The sequence below is a fragment of the Cygnus atratus genome, chromosome 4, assembly GCF_013377495.2.
Source record: "Cygnus atratus isolate AKBS03 ecotype Queensland, Australia chromosome 4, CAtr_DNAZoo_HiC_assembly, whole genome shotgun sequence".
NCBI classification, from domain to species: Eukaryota; Metazoa; Chordata; class Aves; order Anseriformes; family Anatidae; genus Cygnus; species Cygnus atratus.
Window position 1 is genome coordinate 6,562,962 of NC_066365.1, and position 22,762 is coordinate 6,585,723.

General features: G+C 39.0%; 1 protein-coding gene across 2 annotated transcripts in view; it reads right to left on the reverse strand.

The window, feature by feature from the left end:
- NFKB1 (nuclear factor kappa B subunit 1) overlaps window positions 1–22,762 on the reverse strand; it is a 58,110-nt gene that overhangs the window by 33,185 nt on the left and 2,163 nt on the right. The window contains exons 2-5 of one of the 2 annotated variants that reach the window (XM_035539742.2): window positions 12,578–12,630; window positions 11,380–11,464; window positions 2,601–2,641; window positions 40–138 (exon numbers count right to left, since the gene is read on the reverse strand). In XM_035539742.2, the coding sequence (XP_035395635.1) occupies window positions 40–138; window positions 2,601–2,641; window positions 11,380–11,464; window positions 12,578–12,622 (270 nt within the window). In that variant the 5' untranslated portion in view covers window positions 12,623–12,630. The remainder of the gene's footprint in view (window positions 1–39; window positions 139–2,600; window positions 2,642–11,379; window positions 11,465–12,577; window positions 12,631–22,762) is intronic. The other variant, XM_035539750.2, reaches the window with a different exon arrangement.

Sequence of the window (22,762 nt, forward strand, 5' to 3'; positions counted from 1 at the left end):
ACATTCAGCTTGCAAAATATTAAAGTTTTATGTTCTTACTTTGACTTGAGGGAATGATTTTTTGTTCTTTTCACTGGAAGCACCAGGAAGTCCACCATGTGAAGGCCCTTCGCATACGTATCGGAATCGAAAACCCCTCTGTGGAAATAAAGGAAAAGAAACTTGAAAGCTCTAAAAGCAAAACTGAAAAGACAGCACATGCACATGTGCATGCATACACACACACACACACGACTTGCCCACAAACGGTAGTTACAACTGCTCATCCCATAAATGTCTGAGCAATGGTTGACAAAGCACCACTGAACTGTAGCTCCAGAGAAATTGTCCTATTTTCACTCTCACACTTCAGCAACAACCAGATATTCTTCTTTCAGTAAGTGAAGATATTTTAAGGCAGAGACCTATTTATACTCTCAAAACAAGATAAAAATTAAAAGACAGAGAATCTAAGAACAGTTGCTCTTTCTCCCACAATAGCTGCTAGGTAGAGAGGGTTGCAACCAATCAGGGAAGTACACAGCATCATAGAAAAAAGAGCATGGATGAAACAGAAATCCTTCTTCCTTGTAGGAAAAGCATGGGAAACCTGCACCCCTGAGAAGAGTCCAGAGGCAGCACAAAAGATTCAGGGGACATTGAATGACCAAGTAGCAACCGCTCTAGAGTACAAACGTCCATGGATGCCTTTGTTATTACAGGAAATTATATTCCCTTTGCTTTACTAAGTATTCTACACTTACAGAAGATGCAACTCTTAAGCAAATGTATTTGGTAACTCAGCTATGCTGTTTTATATGGCCCTCACCTTTGAATACTTTCAGACCTACTCCACAGTCCTGCAATTTCTGGCAAAGTCCCTGTCTTATACAGGCCTCCCGATGTGTCTGTTCAAACAGCACCAGGTAAGTGTTGCATCCTTCAAGGATCATTTGGACTGTAATAGTAGGCAGCTCCGAATTTGAAGTCTGTATTAGCTGACAGTGAACGTCTCAAAAAATTACTCTGTAACCATTAGCTTCAACATCTATCTCACTAAACAAAGCCTTTTCAGTTTAAGAACATATCTCCCAAGCAAATGGAAAGATCTGTCTTTTGTTCAGATGCTGATCAGACAGTGTAATTAATCCTAAATCACATATTTGCCCTCCTATGGTGACCAAGTGACCAAGTGTATTGCAAGTGAAGTGCCCAACTATGATGAGCTTGAACTCAAGTCGTCCAGAAGGAAAAGCTACTTCCACAGTCATGATGCCAGGGACAATCCAGTCTCTCTTCACCTCTTGTGCGTTATGCCCAACAGGTCCAGCAGACATCCGAGTGGCCTTCCCCAGTCTATTGCCCTTCCTATGGCAGCTGTGTTTTCACACATACAGTCCTACTCTCCCCCACTGTCTCTTTGCTCCTAAAAAGAACACAAGCACAGCACCCTGCCTATGGATCACCCTCATTACACTGTTATAAACCATCGCTCAGCTTGCCACATGCCATTCCACTAAAGAGCTGCTTGTGGAGATGTCACGTATGGAAAAGGGTGGTTTCTCTTTAGGCACTGCACACTATAGGCTCTGCCATGCAAAGACGTGGCCTAATTTGGGATAATCTAAAACAAGGAAGAGGCAGCATATTCTTCCAAAAGTTCACAGTACATTGCTGTTTCACCTAAGACACTTAAGTGTTGCCTGTTCCCATAGGGATGCTCAGTATAAAAATGTCCTTAGTGTGTGCCTGAAACAGATGTTCTCTACAGTCTCCTAGAAGAGTGACTGGATTGTGACATGCGTTTGCAGAAGACAAAGCAGAGGACAGAATGGCTTCTAGACAACCATCTACTTAACAGCTGCATAATGTAGGATTTTATGCAACTACGTGGGAGAGGCAAAAAAAAAAAAGGACTTCGTACTGTAACAGCTTAAGGAGGAATACTTGTAATTGCTGATGCCACCAGCCAGAATTACTTTGTACTTCAGTTGCATGAATAATAACCAGTACATTAGGATGAAACTGACACTATCAGAGCAGCATAAGTGAACGTTCACTACTGAGTCACCAAAAAAAGTTACTTTCAAGTATTTATCTTCATTTGTTTTGGGTTATTCAGAACAGCCAACTGCGATAAAAGGAATCTCAAAGGACAACAGGATTTCTTCATGATGACAAAACACAAGCCAAAACTTCCTGTAACTTCTGGGAATGGAATGAAATGTTTGGATTTTTTTCTTTCACATCTTTCAAGAAACGTGAAACAAATTACAAAAAACTCCCATGATTGGTCTATGAATTTACGTTTCAAAATACTGGGGTACTATAACACTCATTTCTAAGATGACAAGTCTATATTTAGCAAGACATTTTTTAAAACCCTCCATTTTTTTCTGGTCTTATGACACTTCCAAAGAGACACAGAGATGAAGACAGAACAAAACAGGAAATGATTTAACTACAAAAGTGAGAGGAAAAACTGCTCATGGTTAAATGCCATATTTGTTATTAAGTTTAACCTCTTCAACCCTTCTCTCTCATCTTAAGTCATAGCTTTATTCAAAGCTGAACATAGTGACATAGCTATCTTAAAGATTTTCAAAATGTAGTGTTCTTACCTGTTTTGGCTGCTCAATGATTTGAAGATATGGTCCATCTGCTAACATAAAAGAAAGAAGAAATGTCATAATGCAAATTATATTTCTATTACAATGAAACATAAGTTACAGGGATAAAATGGATATCCTTGAATGTCTTGAAATTTTTTGAAAGCACCCAAGTATCTTCAGAACTTAAGTAAAATTCTAATAACTAATTTATCAGTTGGGAGTCTACCATTTGTAACCTTTACCAAGACCACTGGAGTAAGAAGGGATTGATTAAATAACAAAAGCTACTTTTAGCTCAGAGGACCTAAAGGAGTAATTCAGATCACCCAGTTAAGACTCCGAGCAGTGAGTAAAAATTGGATCCTCTCCTTGCCATGGATGAGCTGCCTGGCCTTCTTGAGCTAAGGTTAACTTTTGTATTTAAACCCCTTGAGCTCTAAAGACTATATTCACAAGCCTTGGCCCTGGGGCTTCCTACCAACTAGGTGCTTTTGAAAGTTGAGAGCCAATCGGTAGCTCTGAGGTATGGGAATATAGGAGGAATTCAAGCTGTCTCAACATGTCCTAACAGTTAGAGCTGCTTTAAAAAATGGAACTGAGGAGACTAAACCATTTACATTCTTTCGATAATTTCAAATGTACTTTTAAATATACTGCTCTGCTGTGCCTCTAAAACATTGAGCACACCCTATTTGACTATATGCAGACTCTTTAATGAAATCCATCTTTGTGCATGTTGCTGACACACTGGGTTACGTTCTAAGAAATTCTGATTGTTTTTTCAAAGAAGGCTTATTAGCTTCAACAACTTTAAACCTTGCACTATTCCCTGAATGTTAGCTAACTTCACAACACAAACCTCATTCAAAACTCACCAGTTTAAATAGCCTTCGAGCAGACCCTAAATCCAATGAGAACTCTGTGCCACCAGACCTCAGAATTAATCACCTCGTCAAAGGAAGCTCCAACTCTGATCAATTGGATTATTTACACAGAGAGAAGGAAAGCTCTCTAGGTGGATGGGTATGAAACGCCTCTTCAAATGCAAGCCATTCCTGAGGCTGAAAACAACAGTTCTGCGAGGTATAATATCCTTCCTGTCTCTTGACAAGCAAAGAAGAGGATTCGGGTTTCAATGCTAAAAAATCAGTTGTTATCAAAGCAAACCCCAAATGACAGCTTCACTGTGAATACCTGCACAATATATTGCCAGCTATATTCCTGTTGAGTTTATGCATCATCACTTATACCCTACTGAAGCTATTCATGCTGAGGAATCTAGCAAGCTCACTGGGACACATGAAACCGCCAGAAGAGACAAGCTACATCTATTCGGCAGGGCCTGCAAGCAAAAAAAAGCATATTGTGCCTTGCCAGCATCCACGAAAAGGTATGGTCAGCCTCTGAACATCTGTACCACCTGCAAGTACCATGCTATCCAGCTACCTCAACCAGGTAGTACTTGGCTTGAGCACAGAATGACATGCTCGCTTCAACTTCAGTGTCCACTGATAATTAAAAATGGCAGAGGATTAATTCATTTACAGTTTGCAGTATGACCGTGTGTCCTTCTCCGCTCCTCAATACAACTTTAATAAAAGAGACCTTCACGTCCTGAGACAACACAGTTCTTAACTGATTACTCTCAAAATGAAAAGTTTTGATAAATATGCTAACAGATAGAATTATTATTTTGCTGTCAAAGTCAGCAAAACTGAATTAGCTTCATGCTAAAGGTCCATTGCAAATGCCAGTCACAACAATTTCACATAAAAAGATAATTTAGTTCCCAAATCCAACACTCTTCCTGTAAAAAAGTAAACGGTGCTACAATTAAAATCTTTAAAGTCATGTAAAGCAACTGCTTCAAGACCATACACACATTATTTTACACTAGAAATCAGGAAAAACATTTTGGGCTTTAGAAAGTTTAAAAGATGTAGATTAATTATTTAGTTTTAGTGTGATTTTATGCTCTTTTTTCTGACTGTAACATGGAGTCAAGATGAGTAAAGTTGAGTTTAAGCATGATACTGGCGCTTGAATGTAAGACCGCTGTTCACAGACCTCTAACTCTCCCCGTGCATTAGGCACCTAAAATTTTATACTTTAACAATCCAGAGGCGTTGTATCTTCTGGGCACTGGCAGAAGCAATTCACTTTAAATACAACCGCGTAGCTCAACTCTCAACCAAGCCTCCAGGTCAGGACCTGCCAAGCAGTTGTTCTTCGGCTGTTTTCCCCTTAGGAATTCACTTTCAAGGCATATACTTGTGATTAGAATCGGCACAAAACCTTACTGCTCCCTCTTAAGCATGAGCCAGAAAAACAAAGTGCTCTTTTATACAAAAGCTACTACATGGTTCCAGCAGTCCCCCAGGATGCAGCAGACCCAGGTTCAAGACTTTCCTCTGCATGAGGGAGTTCAAAGTACTAAGAGAGGGATTTCCATTATATTGGCCTAGTGGAAAGCTCAAGGGGAATTTTTTGTACTACTGAGATGGTTTCACCTTGCATGGCATTTGTGAAAACTCTGGAAAATGGAAAACTTAGGACAGTAGTACTAATTTTTCCCTTGGGAAAAAAACTTCTAAAAAGCATACAAATATATTAAAAAATAAAGTATTTTACATACCAATACTAAGAAAGTGCAAAAAAGGGTGCAGTCTGCTATCATTAATCAGTGGTAATAGACATTAACTGATCATATACCCATGTATTAAAGACAAAGCTTTGCAAGGTCTTATTTTAGCCTTTGGATTTTATGAATAAACATTTTCTCTTTCCTTACAACTAAGTAATTCTCTGGTACAGCATTTGAAGCAGATCTGAGTAAGTGGACAGAGAAGGCACGCTAATACAAGGCACTTGATTATACCAGAAATGCTATCTAGAAATAAAGCAGAAATATTAAAGGTAACTTTCAAGCCTAAGTGACATATTATTTTGACTATGAAATGGATTTTGCTTCGCAAAAGATCTCATCCAGCTGTCTTCCTTAGGCTATGAATACTTTCCAGAAGTACGTTAGACAGACAGCCTAACATTTGCTGTGTGGTCCCTTCTCTGTCTCTTCCTCTCCCTCTCTCAAATCTTTTCCCCAGGAGGGGGAATGTGAAATAAACCAAGGTGTTTTGCACAGGGAAGTTTTTAATAGTTGATTTCTATTAGTAGGCATGTCTGGTCTAAGCAGATGGCAGGAAGCTGAAGATGTACACCTTGTAAATGGCACGTATAATGACGAGGTTTGTGACGACCTTTTGCACCTCTGTTCTAGGCTGGTCAAGTTGTTGGTGAGGAACCCCCCTTTAAGAGTTACACAAGCAGAAGAAGGAACACTACTAAACACACAGCTTGAGCTCCATGTTTGCCCCAGAGAGGCTGAAGCAGCATACAGTCACGGAGTTGGCCTCCACACAGGGATGACTCCCACAGCTGCCAAGAGCCGAGTTTTGACACGAGACTGCTCACGACTTGCCTGGCACTGCTGCACAACCAGGAGGGCTATGAACGGCAACTTGGTCATGCAGTCCTCCAGCCTGGAGGGGGTTTGGTGCAGAATGCCACATCCTGATACTCTTCAATGCTTCCTTTTCTGTCTTCTCGCCTCGCTTGCCACAGGCCAGCTCACATCCCGCTGCCTCCCCTCCAGCCTGACTCACAGTCGCACTTCCCCACATCTTCTCCAACTGCTACATTTCTTCATTTTCCTTCCTGTCTGAGTCAGAGGCCCTCCTGCATCTTGACACTCCCACCGCTTACATTCTTTCTTCCTCTTGACAGGCCTCACCCTGCACACACAATTCCCAAAGGAGCACCCACTGAGGTGTGCTCTTTCCACCACAGCCAAGTCAAGGGTTTGTGAGGTTGGGAGGATATAGGCAGCTGTATTGCATCCTGCCCTTGTAATTGTGTGCTGTTTTACCCAGTGGATATGGATGAAACCACTCTCAGCCTCTAGGTCTTGGTTATAAAACCCAATACCAACTCTCTTGTGTCCATCCTGGAAGTGGTACCTTGCTGCTAAAAGCTCAGACTCCAGATCTAGTCTCTTATCCTTCCTTAAGGCCTGTTGTAGACATAGACCTGTTAGAGCAGGTCTGTGGCAGAGGAGAGCCACGAGGATGATCAGAGGGCTAGAGCACCTCTCCTGTGAAGGCAGGCTGAAGGAGCTGGGGTTGTTCAGCCTGTAGAAGAGAAGGCTCTGGGGAGACCTCACGGCAGCCTGCCAGTACCTAAAGGGGATCTCCAGGAAAGCTGGGGAGGAACTCTTTGTCAAGGTGACAGTGAAAAGACAAGGGCAAATGGTTTTAAACTAGAAGAGGGGAGATTTAGATTAGATATTAGGAAAAAATTCTTTACTCAAAGGGTGTGGGGCACTGGAACAGGCTGCCCAGAGAAGTTGGGGATGCACCGTGTGGCTTAACCCAGCAGGCAGCTAAGCACCACACAGCCATTCTCTCACTCCCCCGAGCGTCATCAGGGAGAGTACAAGGAAAAAGTACAAGAACTCGTGGGTTGAGATAAGAACAGTTTAATAAGAAAGGGAGAAGAAAAAAAAAAAAGAATTAAAATCCCAAGTGATGCACAACGCAATTGCTCACCAGCTGCCAACTGATGCCCAGCCAGTCTCTGAGCAGCATCCGCCTCCCCCCAGCCATTTCCCCCAGTTTTATTTTCAACATGATGCTATGTGGAACGGGACATCCCTTTGGTCACCACGGATCAGCTGTCCTGGCTTTGTCCCCTCCCAGCTTCTTGTGCTCCTCGCTGGCAGGGCAGTATGAGAAGCCAAAAATCCTTGACTCAGTGTAAGCACTGCTCAGCAACAGCTAAAAACATTGATGCGTTATCAGCATTATTCTCATCCTAAATCCAAAACATAGCAACATATCAGCTACTAGGAAGATTAGGAAAATTAACTCTATACCAGCCAAAACCAGGACACCCCATCCCTGGAAGCGTTTAAGGCCAGGCTGGATGGGGCTTTGAGCAACCTGGTCTGATGGGAGGTGTCCCTGCCCACGGCAGGGGTTTGGAACTAGATGGTTTTTAAGGTCCCTTCCAACCCAAACCATTCTGTGATTCATAAGTCCTCCCCCTCAGGGATCTACCCTTACAGGAAGGCTCTGCAAAATTTAAAGTGTGATATTTAAAGCAAGATGTTTAAAGCAAGCAGCACATGGGCTTTGCTTAACCTGTTTCCTCTCCCATTTCACTCTTCTGAAGATTTAGAAAAAAACACCAAAAGCTGTAGGCAATTCTGCCCATGCTTATGGACTAGGGCTGCTGCCGTGGGACCAGGAGATGAACACCCATCTCATTTTTGCTGATGGTCAGGCTTCCCTGAATCTCCCACTAAGAATAACTTTCTCTTTGAGAAAATATGAAATAAAGTTTCTTCTTCTTCTTCTTCTTTTTTTTTTTTTTTAAAGGGCATGCTTTATCCTTCTATACCTTTCCTGGTTCTCAACAGCAAGCATTGCAGAATGTTGGGCAGAGGAGGTTAAATAATACAAGAAAGTGTAATTTGAGCAGCCTTTTCAGCTGCTGATGGTCCTGCTTCAACTTCACAGGCTTAGTCTGACTGGAATAAATAAATAAATAAATAAATAAAACAAGAAAACAAACAAAAACAAATAACAACTGAGTGCCAATGGCTAGTTAGATGAGAGCCCCTAATAAACAAAATAAGTGACCAGTTCCCCCTAACACCCCTATCTCTCCCCCCCAGCTTGAGTACTCTGCAATATGGTTATAGATGGTCTTGTATAATCAGGAGTAAGAAAGAAACACCTAAAACTATAAAATACTTTGCTAAGAGTTCTGCCCATGTCCTCTCCAATTTCAGGCACTGCTTTATCCGTCCACTACACAGTGGACATCAGACTGCTGCATATCTGCTTTTACACTGCCTTAATACATGCTGCAGATAATTCTCTTTCCATCCCCTACACCATCACGGGTTAGTACCTGACTCTCAAAGGCAGGATGCTTCCTAAGGAACCAAAGAACCTGCTGACTTCATGCCACACCATGCCTGCTACTGGGGGTATTTTAAATGCACAGCTTGGTCCTACAGCTTGTGCTGTTACGGTAGTTGTTATAAATATAACCTTTTTTCACCCAAGGTACACAGAGACCACTTCTCCTTCTAGTTTTAAATGTAAATGTAAAACTTGAACCAAGTAACTACCTACTACAGGTTTAGAGCCAAAATAACCAAGCACTGACTGTAATTTTTACTTAAAACTGATATACGTGAGACAGAAAAAAGTGGGCAGAGAGATTTGAGCACTGACAAATGCAAAGAAAAAATCCTTGCCCCGTCGCCTCAAAGGTTTTCCAGTATTACTGTAAATATTAATGTAACAGCAGAACATCTATCATTAGAAAGTCCCCAAATTCCCCAGCTATTTGTTGATTCACCTACACTGGTATGATATGGCAATTCAGTTATACATTGAAACTGCCTGCCAATGTAATACGTCTGACAATGCGCATTTATGAATGTAGAGATTGAAAGATGTAGGCACCACACCAAATCATGAGCAATAATTAATGTCCTTGGATCTTTGTGTTTAAATCATCCAATTGTACTAAACAAAAATCCTTTTTAGAACACTTATTTCACCTTCTCTGTATCTTGACTGGAAGTACTTTTGGAAAATCCCACTTGAATTTGTAACTGGTCTTGTTGTATAGAAAGAAATAACTAGTTCCTGCTTAGAAACAACCAGAACATAATATATAAATTATTATATTACATTATAACTAAAAAGCTAGCTATCAATACACCATAGTTTCAAGCAGGGGAGGAAGTAAGTATTATAGTGATAGTACTTAAGAAACAAAATCATTAGATAGCATTGAATTGACAACCTTTTCTGAAATTTATGATTGAGCTTTTGTTTGTAATAATTAGAAATCCACACTTCTTAATTAAATCTCATTTTGTACACGGAGAATGTGCCACCTATATTTCAGCAGTAGACAAGAGCAGTGCCATAAAAAAAAGAAAGAAAAAAAGACGGTTTCTAAGTAATTTTGTGAATAAAGGATACAGCTAGACTTAGACTTGAAAGAGTTTTCTGTGATTCTAGATCCCAGTGAATTCTTGACTCCCTGACATGATTTTAAAAACAGCTGTTTTCTAGTTTAGACATGACATAGATATCTGAAAATCAGTTTTAGATACCTGAATAATTTGTATGGAATGAACCTGGCATGAAGAGTACAAAGTAAGCTGAAATAGTATGTGTAAAAAAGATATAATTCTGGGGAAATCAAAATTCCAATAACCTTATTCGTTCCTTAGAAACTCTGGGAGAACAGTGAAAAAAAAAGCTCTTGGTATATAACTTACAAGCCCTTTAATCTTACACAGACGAATCTTACTGTATAATTATACTGCCTTAATAAAAACAGTGCAAACAAATGATTGCAACATTCATTTGCTGGATGCCTGTCCATATTTGTCAAGAGCTTTGCTCATCGGAACATTTTATCTCGAAACAAAATTATCTGTACCATATGTGTTTCTTGATCCTTCCTCGCTAATATTCAGTCAAGAGAACTTGAAGTATGGTTTAAACCAGGAAGCACTGAAACAGTAAACATGCCTTTATTTTTCAATCAGCATTTATTTTTACGTTAAAGTGGAATTTTACCTATGAAATAAAAGGCTAATTGTTTATTTCATTCTATCCTTTACACCTTCACTGCTGTCAAGTGTATCAAATATATTAAAAAAAAGCAAAAACACAAAGGGGATTTGCTCTTTCAACAAAACAAAGCCATCTGCAATATAGAAGATACTACCTACATCCTTATACAACCGACTCAAACAGATCAAATCAACAAGAGAAAGTTGCCATGTTAAAAGACATTAATAACTATACTGGAGATGGTAAATCAAGAAAAAACTCATATAGTTAAATAGATTTTTAATTCCCGCCTCCTTTCCAATCAGCCATTTTAATAAATTAAGCAGGAGAAACATAGGATTTTCCAAATTCAAGCAAAATTAATACAGAAATTTAATATGCAAAACCAGACCTAAATTGATCAAGCAGCTAATACTGGCTGAGATATAACACACATATTTGATATTCTTGTTCTGGAACCATAGTGGAAGAACTGCATATCAGGCTTTTGCAGAACACTATTTGGTTATTTTCAGTGTTCGGTTGCAAAATTTGACTCTGAACTCTCAAACTGGTGTTATTATTCAGGAAGTTGTCAGGTACTTTTAATACCAGACAGCCACAGTACAGGAAACAGAGAAGTCACTGAGAAGGAAAAACACATTCGAATGATACAGGAAGTTGAATACACTCTACTTTTTATTAGTGAAAAACAAGCACCTTAAGAATTATTACAACAAATGTTCAAGAGAGAAAAAAAGTACATATTGTACTCTGCAAACTGGCAATACAAACATTAGAGGTCGCTGATGATGCAAATTAAAAAAATAAATTAAGAAGAGGTCACTCAAAGCTCTTTGGTCACTCAAATCATTTAACTGATTGAAACTTTCAGTTTCTGTACAAGTCAAATGAAAATCACTTTGTCTCACTCTTGAAACTTTCATGAGGTTAAATAAGAGATGCTCGAAGGTTTAATATGAAGTCAGTCCAACATTAGTCTAGTTGACAACTTTGTATATAGTATTAAGAAATACAATAGTGTAAACAAAGCAATCTCTGACAAGAATTTCACACAAAAGAAAAACAAAACTGGAAGAAACAGCACGAAAATAGCACAATCCGATAGCAACAGTTCCTACCTGTTCGTAGTGGTAAGTCTGAAGTGATGTAACCTGTATTATTAAATATTGTATTCATTCCCATGAACTGGTCCATTGCAAACATCTATATTGAAAAAGAGTATACTCTTCATTACTACACACATAAACAGTTTCATAAAGTAACTTTCAGCAAAGAACTTCAGAGTTCTCTGCAAATATTCAGGCTCCAATAAGCAAACATTTTGTATCTAGTTTATTTCTGCTGGCAACAGCAATGCCAGCAAAGTTGATGGTAGGGGCAAAATTTCATGAATCTTACATGACTGCACTGAGCTCAGCACAATTTCTAGGCATGCATTTTGCTTACAGGCACTAACAGCTGTTTGTTCAAAAGATATTAGAGGCCAAATTCTGAAAATGTGACCTTAGACGTCTTGCACAAGGCCTTGTTGAGAACCATGTGAGTTTTCATTTCAACTTCTGTGATAAAACCCCACCAGACTACATTCCTTATTCAAATACATTTACAAGCTCTAATGCAAAAAAACAGTATGCCCTGCTTAAAGTGCAATTTTTCTTTTGAACACAGACATGTCTTAATCCATTGAAATGTTGTCAAGTATAAATCTTCTACAGTAGAGCAAGCACAAAAGAGAAAATCATCTATTTTTGGAAATTAAAGTGAGTAGAAATGATCTGTTCTTCATTCAGATAAAATTCTCACAATTAAATCATAAAATGACCTAATGAGATCTGGAAGAGGGGCTGAAGAGCCAGACCTTTTGATCTGTGCAAGTGAAGGGATGTTTTAGTCATCAGTATGAATGCAAATCTCACCAAAAATGATACAAAGTGGCCTTTTAGGGCATAAGGGGCCTCTTTTTCAGATCATGTCCAATGCCCACAACAGAAAGAATTCCAGAGCAAGTGTCCCAGGCAGATAGGGCATAAAAATGAGTATGGTTTTCAACTGCTTCTTGCAAACAGGCCTGGCTTTCCTTCTCACTTTAGCCATTTCACCGGTGGTGAGGTACTTCACAGATCACGTAAAGACCAGCTTAGAGAAAAAAAAAAAAGCTAGATTCCCCTCAAATTTGATTTCTGCCAATAGCTGAATGCATTTAAATTTGCATGTTTTGAGGTCTAGGAAGTGACAGGACAGCACAACAGGAAGGCAACACAGAGAGCTAGAACAGAATACAGGGATATTGAAAATACACAAATATAATACACTTACTTGGGGATCTGACACTCCCATAATATAGGGATCTTCTCCTGCCATTTTAAGTCCTGAAACACAAGAAGAATTATCAGAACTCTCATTTTTTTCAAAGTAGAGCAATTGAGAAGGATGAAAACTGTTAGAGCTAAAAGGTCCATCTCTGACCCATCCTGATTTACCTACAACATTAATGATTTCTAAAACACCCCTAAAATTCCCCAGTATTTTCAAGGGTTAGGGACAGGAGATGTTACAGAGAGGGTCTTCCATTGCCTGCTCCCAAGCAACTCAAAACTCCTGACATTAAATTCCCGAAGTCAACATTTACTGCAACTTCATTTAAATTAGGAATTAATTTGTTTCTGTCTTTACCCTGGCTATTCTGTTGTTGGAGTTCAGGCAGAATCATCATCATAGTTCAGCAAAGACAGCACTCTGCATTTTTATACAATAAGACAACATCAGAGCATTAATGAATTAATTAATTGTTTCTTGTAAAGTACTGCTAAATACAAGATTAGGATCCCCAAGAAAGAACATTCAATACCTTTTTCTTTAAATAAAAAAAAAGAGTCAAACATTGACTAACTTTAACAGCTTTATTTCCTGAGGTCCACAAGTGGTTGGCACCAAACAAATCTTTAGTGCTGACAGTGATATATGACTGTACAACGTATGTAACCCCCTCTCACGGGTCTTGCTGGACCAGTGGGAAATTGTAGCCTGCCTTATGCAGGGGACATAATGGAAAGCCAGTAGCAGAACCTGGAATTTTTCTTAGGAATTTTTTAGGTCTATTATAAAAGATAAGTGTTATTTCCCTGTGTGTAAATATTATTGAAAGAATTACAATTTCATTTGTGTTGATCTTACTGAAAAGGGCTCTCCAAGGGCATGTCTGAAAAAAAACAGTGACGATTTCAGGAGACTCATGTCTGCGTGCATGCAGACACCCTAAATAAGGGTAATAAGTAATAAAAGATACAAATGTGTTGCTAGCTCTCATATTCCACTACAGTGAACATGAACCACGTTTTCCAGCAAAGCAAAGCAACCTGTGAAAACCTACAGCCCTACGGAAGAGAGTAGCAAGCAAGCAGTAAACCAGTACAGAAAAACTGAGTCACCATGTACCCTCTACAGGAATTAGAAAGGCAACTACCAAGAAGACAACTGGAATACTTAGGTACTTCACTTTGACAGAGACAAAGCTCCAAAGACAACATAGAGCCACCCATCCCACACAAGCAGAAAATGGAAGAAAATTTTAAATGGTGAAATAGGAGGCACTTAATACACAGATGACTTCTAGCAAAGGTAGTGAAATGAAGGTAAAAGTATTTTTGAACCTAGAATATAAAAGTGCTTGCTCATTTATAATTCAAGTTTAGACAGAAATATCTACTAGATAATACTCAGTTGCAGTATTTAAGTAAATATTAAATATTTGGTCATAAGATTTCAGCCAAAAATGGGTAGCAGATCTAACGAGCAGCCACAGTCACCCATGCTGTACCTCATTACCTAATACATCAGGACTTCAGCAATATAAACACCAGTCAAGCACCTTGCTTCAGAAGCACACTATGCACACCATTATTTTCATGAATAATTTGCTATTATTACCAATCTTTATAGAAAAAAATTAACATCCAAGGCATTTGTAATGAAACCCGCTGTATAGAATGAACTTTACTAAGATGTGTTTCATTGACATCTCAGTTCCATAAAAGAAAGAAACAAATATATTGCTTATCATCAAGTGACAAGTTATTGAAATCACTGAATCTGTAATTCAGTTTTTGGCAAACACTTCCCGATTAAAGCTGTAGGTGTTATGGTAAATAACCTGAGGACCTCAACAGCCAACATTTCTTAGGAAGTGTCAGGGTATACCCACTGATGCGCACTGATTAGGTAACAAGAGTGCAAGTGCTGGATCTCTTCTGCACAAGAGAATAAAAACTGGCCCCAAAAGCCTTGTTTTGTGATCTCTTACATTTAATTGCTGTTTCATGGGTCACATAAGCAAAATTGTTTCAAAATACCTAAAATACCTAGATAACAGTAATTACACGTGTTCAGGAAACAAAGCTTCTGAGGAGCCAAGATCAACAGCATCTGCCCACTTCCCAGATTGCTGATTGCATGTTTCTTTGCAAAACTTTCAAACAAAGCATCTCCCAGCTTTAACTTTAAGCCTAACACGATAGATTTCACAACATATGCCACCATCTTTACCCTATTCTGGTTTCTTGGACTGCCTCGCTCCCGGTCCAGCAGAACCCTGTGGAGGAAGGTTTGCACACCTGCTCTGCTTCCTGGTCACATTTACAACGATGTGCTACGTGACTTCAAAGTGGAAAAATACTGCAGAGGCAGTCTTTCTGAAAATTTTTCATTTAAAGACCCCTGATACCAAAATTCAGGCAGAAATGACAGCTATGTCTGTCAGAATCTGTCCTTCAAAATTCACCTGATCAAAACTGTCTTTTCTGGGTTTTTTGGCTAATGCAGTGAACAACAACGTCCCAAGAGCAAAACTGCAGTCACTGGAGATGAGAAGCAGCAGTTAGGTACCTGCATAGTGCCCAGCTGCTGTAGATATGTAGTGAGGAGTTTGTAACGAGATATTAAGCCCAATCTCTCTGGCACCAAAAGCACAGGTGTCTCTTACTTAAGCTCGTTTGTGTTCAGCAGTCAGCTGCAATGCTTTGGGGAAAGGTTAAAGACATTCTCCCTGGCATGACTGCTAAGCCAGTTTAATATAAACATGAGATGATTTAGATGTGCAAATATATGGCTTTGTGTATGTAAACTGACACTCGAGTGCCGTTGCAGGGCCTAGACAAAAATTAACCCAGCAGTTTAAAATGACCCCTCTAAATGACTGAGAGCGCTCTCTGTTTCATTACATGCTTTGTCCTCTTTGAAAGCCAAATGACAAAAAAGTTCCAGGAGTACTACTTCCAAATTAGCATTTTTTTGCTTCAGATTTATTTAGTTATCAAATCTCTAACCTTCCTCTTCTTTGAAAAAAAAAAATCTAGGAAGCGTCAATAACATGATAAAAAAGAAAGAGAATCAGACCCAAGCATTAAGGACAGAGCTCAACACACACTTTTTTTTTTTTAATTGCTTTTTTAATTGCTTTTAATTGCCCTCTTCCCTTACTGTGTGAATTTCCACACGCCTTCTCTCCGTGCATGAAGTGATAAGATTAGCATCTGCCATGAGTAGCTGTGTTCACTCTCCTTACACAGAGAGCTACATGGGCTGTACTGTGGCTCAGAGATTATTTTTATCCAAGCTATATGCACCTTAGAAAAGTCAGGTCAAAACCACATCTCTCTCATTTGAAGATGACCCAGATTAAAATTGTTTTGTGGAAGTTCATCTTGCCATATATGCCTGGTCCCCACATAATCTCCTGTTCCCCAAAGCTACACTGCGAACTTGAATCTACATTACAAAAAATACCCCTCCACCTGCAGACCACAACCAACCACAACATTCTCCACCCTGGAGATCCTCTCAAGTCTTTCAGATAATGGGGCCCAGGAAACTAAATGTTTCAACTCGCTGTATTTTTAGTGTGACTATTCAACGATGGGTAAAGGAACCTCAGGTAGCCCCTAGCACGATGGGAAACCCTAATATCCAGCTAAATTTGTTCAAAACCACACAGCTGGGCTTGCAGAGAGAATTTAAGTATGTGTAGGCATATGTGTGCACTTTTCCTTTCTCCCCACAGTGGCTCTTTTTCTTGTGAAAAAGGTTAGAAAAAGAGAAAATAAATAAATAATAATAATAATAAAAAAACAAAACCCAGGAAGATATATGTACATACACATATATGGAAGCTGATGGGATTGCACCAATCTAACCAATCGACCAGGAGAACATAGCGGCAGCTACTTGGCCTCACTGCTCCTCATTAATAACTGCATAACACCAGGCACAAGTAGCCACAGTTGGCAGAACACGAGTTCATTTACTGTTTTCTGAATATTTGTTTTAAAGCCTCATATTGATCAGGCATTTAAATTGGAAATACCATAATTCATGTGGGAACGCTCTTATCCAGGAATGTGATTCCTCATTTCTATTTATCTCCATCATTTGATTTCAGGGCCCTTCTCTGCTGTTCTCCAACGTACACTGTGTTTAACTACCTTTTTTCCCCAAATAAATAAATAAATAAAGATAGGCTTCTCAACCAACTTTTGTTAGCGCCCTGATTATTTGGAGGTCAGGTCTTTCCCTCTGTTGTTTCTCTTCAACTTTCCAGCCTGAATTTTCAAATAAGGTAAACTATTTTCCTCTTTGATGCCAATATCCAACCTACAAACATAGAATGGGACATTTCCCCTACTACCTTTGCACAGACAAGCATAACCCAATGCAAAATTCTTTGTCAATGAGGAATAAAACTCCAATGTCTGATCCAGATACTAACAGTCCAGTTATTTCAGAAAACATTTCCACTCATCTCACCCGGCAGCTGCATGCCTGTTAAAAAACTAAGACTTCAGATCTCATTCTTTTTTCTTTCTACCTTTGTTCTCCTAACACTAGCTGGGATAAAACTTGAACAGTCTATACACTAACAGTTTGGGATGACTTCTTATTCCTCCCAACAGGAAATAAAATCATTTGAATATTACCCTAAATACCTGCAACACCCCCTGGCTCCCAGCCCCGAAGGAAAGTTGAGGTTTAGTCTCCCAAATCTGAACAGTCGTATTTTGAAGTGTGCTAGTGAACTTACACTTGAAGCTAACACTTCGTATGGGACCAGAAAAAAAAGAGATATGCTTCCTTTCCCAGACCTTCAAAGAGACATGGTAAGCAGGCCTCTACTTTTCACCTATCTTCTTTGAGTCTGAATTTATTTTTTCTTTAATCAGTTTGCAGAAACAAAGGATGAAGTTTCACCAATATCTACCCTACAAAGACTTGCCTTATCATAAGAGGGTGATGCCTGGTGAAAACCTTAACAACCACTCAGCTCTTAAATTCTCTGAGCCAACCAACCAAAATAAAAGCATAAAAACTGATGTGACGTAATACCCATTATAACCTCAGAAAATGAACACAAAAGACTAGCATTAAGGTATTTGCCTGATGTGTTTTAAAATACAAAGCATCAACTTTCTAAAACTTGCCCTTTATTTTTTTAATTAGTTCATCATAAAGATTGAGTTCAGGACAGATTAATATTTTATGGAAGAGGGTTTGGTTATAGCACTGATCTGATTAACAGGGCAGGAGTTAATAAGACAGTCTGTAAAAGGCAGACTGAGGATGTGTGTGATAGTGGATCATGATCTTTAATACTCAGAGACTGTTACAGTCCTGAACTGGAATTAGCCTGACAGTGTAAAGAAACTTCTATGTTGAAGAACATGTATCTCCTAGGAGAAATTTTTACACACAAGATCTACCTCTTCTCACCTTTTAAGGCTGGGATTCAGAAGGCAAAAGCAGCCTCAAAACAAGAGAAACTCAACTATTACACTTAACTGACTTGATATATTTAAAGCACAGTTCTTTCTGCACGTTTTCTAGCAGTGTGTTTTTTCTCTTTAATTTGGCTTTCATTGTAATTTACCTGTTAAAAATAAACTTCAACTGGACACAATGAAAATTCACTGTGGTTTTGCTCTTAGCCTGTTTATTTTGTTTATGCAAAATAGAGAAAAATAAGGATGAAGGAGAGGCAAAGACCTTTGTGTTTTATGTGTATTATGTCATGAGTATATTTGTGCTACATCAGGGCGATGAAACACAGCAGACAATGATGGCAGAGAACTGTATTTTTATAAGGCATCAAGTTTTCTGAAATCTTGTAGCAGCTCTGAAATACTGAGGTAGAAACACTAACAAGACTAACCACCATACTACACATTCTCTACAACGTGAATCACCTGGTATTGTTCACCTCTCTATTTCTTTCTTTTAGTAGTAACTACCCATCCCTGAGCCTCACTTTTCTATCAGCTGCAAACCAATCTGCGTTCAGACCCGCATTTCCCAAACAGAGACGTAGGGAACGTATTGCACAATACAGACACTGCAAGCTGCTGGGCGAGGGCTGGAACCAGGACAAGAGCTGCAGTGAGATGATTTTGGCTAGAGCAAGAGCAGGCTGCTCGGACAGACCAGAGATACTGATCTCAAGCCTTCATCGCTGCAGTGCCTTAGAGCAGGGGCGCTGCCTCCTCCAAGCTCCTGGACACCTCCTCCTAGCTTATTTCCCTTGTAAACCAGTATTTTCCCCCAAAATACAACCCCCAGGGGCACAGCTCAAGGGCAAAAGCCTTTGGGGTAGAACATAGTCTTAGAGAAGCACGGGGTGGGGAGGGAGAAAGGAAGTTTGAGACCTGATGTCTTCTGCCTCTGCACAAAATTGTGGCCTGTACATATACACAGGTCTTCTAACACTTCTGAAAGTGGGGCCACGAACCGGCAACAGTTATGTGAACAAGCTTTATTTTTCATAGCTTAAGCCATGTATGTTCTTCTAATCACTTTAAACCTTTAAGGCTGAATAAAATATGCTTTTCTTAACAAAAATGGGATTTATTTCTGCTAAAAGCGATGTAACAACAGCAGGAATATTGTACAGGCGGGATTCCAAGCAGCTGCTGGCATTTTGAACGCATATTGTCCAAACCTGCTTAAAGCAGGTCTACACAGCTAGGCTCCGACAGCTGTTAGCTACCAGCATCTCACACTTCTTCCATCACTGCTGCCGTGAGCGGAGCTGCTGCAGAAAAAGAGTTTCCAAGGGGTGAGTGTGAGGGAGCTGGGGAGGGAGAGAAAAAGAAGGGGGAAAAGCCCCTCCCAATAAAGCAAAACCTTAATACAAAAAAGGTTTTATCAATGGTTATTTTATTTACATTCTCAACTACTTGTTTTGTTTGCCTCCATGATAATAAATTATACTGTTCCTGAAGTCCCTGGGCCAAGGTTAAGACTGGACCAAATATTTATCATTTAGATGAATAATGTCTTGAGGCACATGCATGAAAAATAGGGAAAATGTAAGCTGTAGACATGTACACATTTTTCCAAAGGAGGAAAAAAAAAAAAAAAGAAAAAAGAAGTGTACTACAGAAAAGCAATCCCCTGGATTATTCAAAACCAGGGGTGATTAACAGCTACAGTGTTCTCCAACATGCCAAGGAAACAGAACCAAAATACTATGGGAACATCAGGCATACTTTCACTCACATTATTGGTATAGATGTCAGACAGACAGGAAAGAAAAAGCATTTTAAAACCTGTGAAAGTAATTGCTGGCTTGCTTGAGTTGAGAAGAAGCCCAAACAATTAATTTTATTTATTTTTAATGGATTTTAAGTCAACAAAATGGACTTAAATTTGAAGTTTGCTTTTAATGTTACAAAATTACTAATATTTCTTTGTTTCTTCTCCCATCTATGGCTTCAATACTGGGGGCAGGCAGGCTGTTCTGAGGAAACTGTTCTCAGTGTAAAAATCATCAATGCTCATCAATTTCCGCCAAAGCAGCATATGTAAGCTGTATTTCTTATTACCCTTCAGCTAATACACAGAGGTATAAGCCAGGAATAGAGATTTCAGTATAAGCTGTCAGTAGTGAGAAAAGGTTTGTGCAGAGGCTTTTTGCTTTGTTGTTACTCACAGACACTACTTTCCTCTGCGGATTTATCTGTAGACTGCTGCAGCAACACTACCTAACACAAAAGGACACTACAGGACCTGTTTTTTTTCCGCTAGTATACCAGCGCACATTGCCTCCTCTTGTTATTAATTAGGTCTGCTTATTATTTCCTGTTCCTTATTATTTCCTGGGTGGGACCTGAGAGTTGTGTACATTTTCTCAATTAAAAACTGAAAATATTTTAAAAATTTAACAAAGATTTCAAATATTTTTCAAAAATTGTATTATTGGACAACAGTATAAAAACTGCCAAATGCTTAGGAAATGAAAATGAACACAGGAATTAAAGAGATTTCAAATGAGTGTGATGCTTTGAATCAGAAAATTTTGGTGCAGAATTACTGTAGGAAATCTTGAGTGAGAATTATTGACTCAGCTGACCACTATATTTAAAGAAAAAAGGATAGTGTGAGGAAATGCATTTGGCAAGTACTAACTGGTCTATGTGAATGGCTCTTTTATTAAGTATCTTTATGACTGATTTTTTTTTTTTTTCCAGAAGTATTTTAATCATTTACTTTAATAGCAAACTAACATAACAAGAGGAAACAATGATACCCTAAACACAAACTGTTTTTTTTCAGGACACTGTTAGAATAACATTAAAATGTTTTAATAAAAACATATTCAAAGCAATTTAAACCAAAGGAATAAACAGTATTCAAATACAGCAGAGTTTGTTTGTCACATATGTATAATGCTAAGTATATGTAAAACCAGTGAGGTTCGACACAAAACAACTCTACCTACACTGTATTTCAGCCACACGGGGTGGTAAAGTTACTTGAACTAACCTAAAAATCATGTTAAAATGCTGTTACTGTTTGCTACAGATTAAAAAGAACCACTGAATGTTCTTTAGAAATAGCTCTAGTGCATCCAAAACTGTTCGCCTAAGTCAAATTCTAACTTCAAGAGCACATACGCACCCACTTCATAAGCCTTAAGTGCAATGAATCATCAGTATTGAAGGGCAAACCTTTTCCTTTCTGGGGAGAGGAGAGCAGTGTTTCTCAGAAGCTAGGTAACCAGTAAAGCCAGGATTTCAGAGGTCTGGTTCACAGAAGGTTTGCAGCATCACCAGATATTTTCATATGGGTTCTGGCGTCTTACTGAAGACACAGTCCCACATTTAAAGACCAACAGCTGCAAAAGAGGGCTCAGAAAATAGCACGGGCTGTTACCACTGCAATTACCAAAACAAGTTAAGGGATTCTCAGCATCCCTTTGGTTACAAACAGCCTCTGAAAACACACCATGGCAGAAATGGTCCATGAACTAAGCGACACAGCAGGCAGAACCACCGAGGTAAAACTGAAGGCAGCACCACTGCAGTTATGCCCGAGAGCCCTGCCTTGGAAAGGTCCCAATTCTGCTTTCCTTTTGGCTTGAATCTCCAGCTGCAAAGTGGTCACTAAGGCTTATCGGGTTTGTGTTTTACAAAGAAATAAAACTCCTTCAGCCTTCATTTTTTACAGTAGGCTATAATGTCACAACAACAACAACAACAACAGACTAAACTAATGAGACTTGAAAAAGCCTGCTCACTTTGTTTTTGTCATTTGTGCTAAAATTTGTCTGTAAGTGTGCAAGCACAGATAAATACAATCTTCAAAGCAAAGAAACCAAAAACATAAACACACACACACCCCAGACCTATTTCATCTGCAATACCAGTACAGATTGCTTTAAGGACTGAACGAAATACACAAGTATTTTAGCTTAGCTAATTCTGTGTTTTAAATGAAGGAAAAAAAAAAAAGTCTGGCACTACTTTTCAAAAGAACTTGAAAGTTGAAAGCGGAAAAAATGCTAGTAGTAGCAACAGTAACTTCCTCCCCACACATGGTCTGTCAGCTCCACCTAAATCCTACACAAAGGATTTTACCTTGAGACCAGAATCATTTGAAACATCTTTCAAGGCCTTACTTCTAAAACTGTCAACAGAGTTTCAGCAGAATAGCTGCTTAGATGAATTCACTGCCGACGATCCACTGGATTATTTCTACACTCAAAATTAGATGCAAACTTAGTGCCTGGCTGACCTAAGGGCACAATTAATGACAGCTGTAATTATGATGCTATCAATGCAGAACTTTATAAAAAATTCACAGTTTGTTTACTGGACATCAAATCACAACTTCCACTTGTAAAAATCCTGTGCCAGCCAGAAGTGACCAAGACCTGAATTTTTTTTTCACCGTTTAACCTGAAACTCTCTCTCCTCTTTGCTTTATAATAGCTGTGTTACTTTGTGTCTGAGAGCCAACAAAAAAGCTACCACTATGTTGAAAAAAATATTTAAACCAACTTTAGGCTTTCCTTTAGTTGCTTAAGAAAATGAATTTCCTAAATTGAGACTTATTTGTCTGACAAAAGAGTTGGCAAACATTTACAGCACCAAAAGGTAGGAAGATTTTAGGGAGTATTGAAAAGATCCATGAAAACACAAAACAATTAACCAGAATCTCTGAAAACTGCAGAAAGTT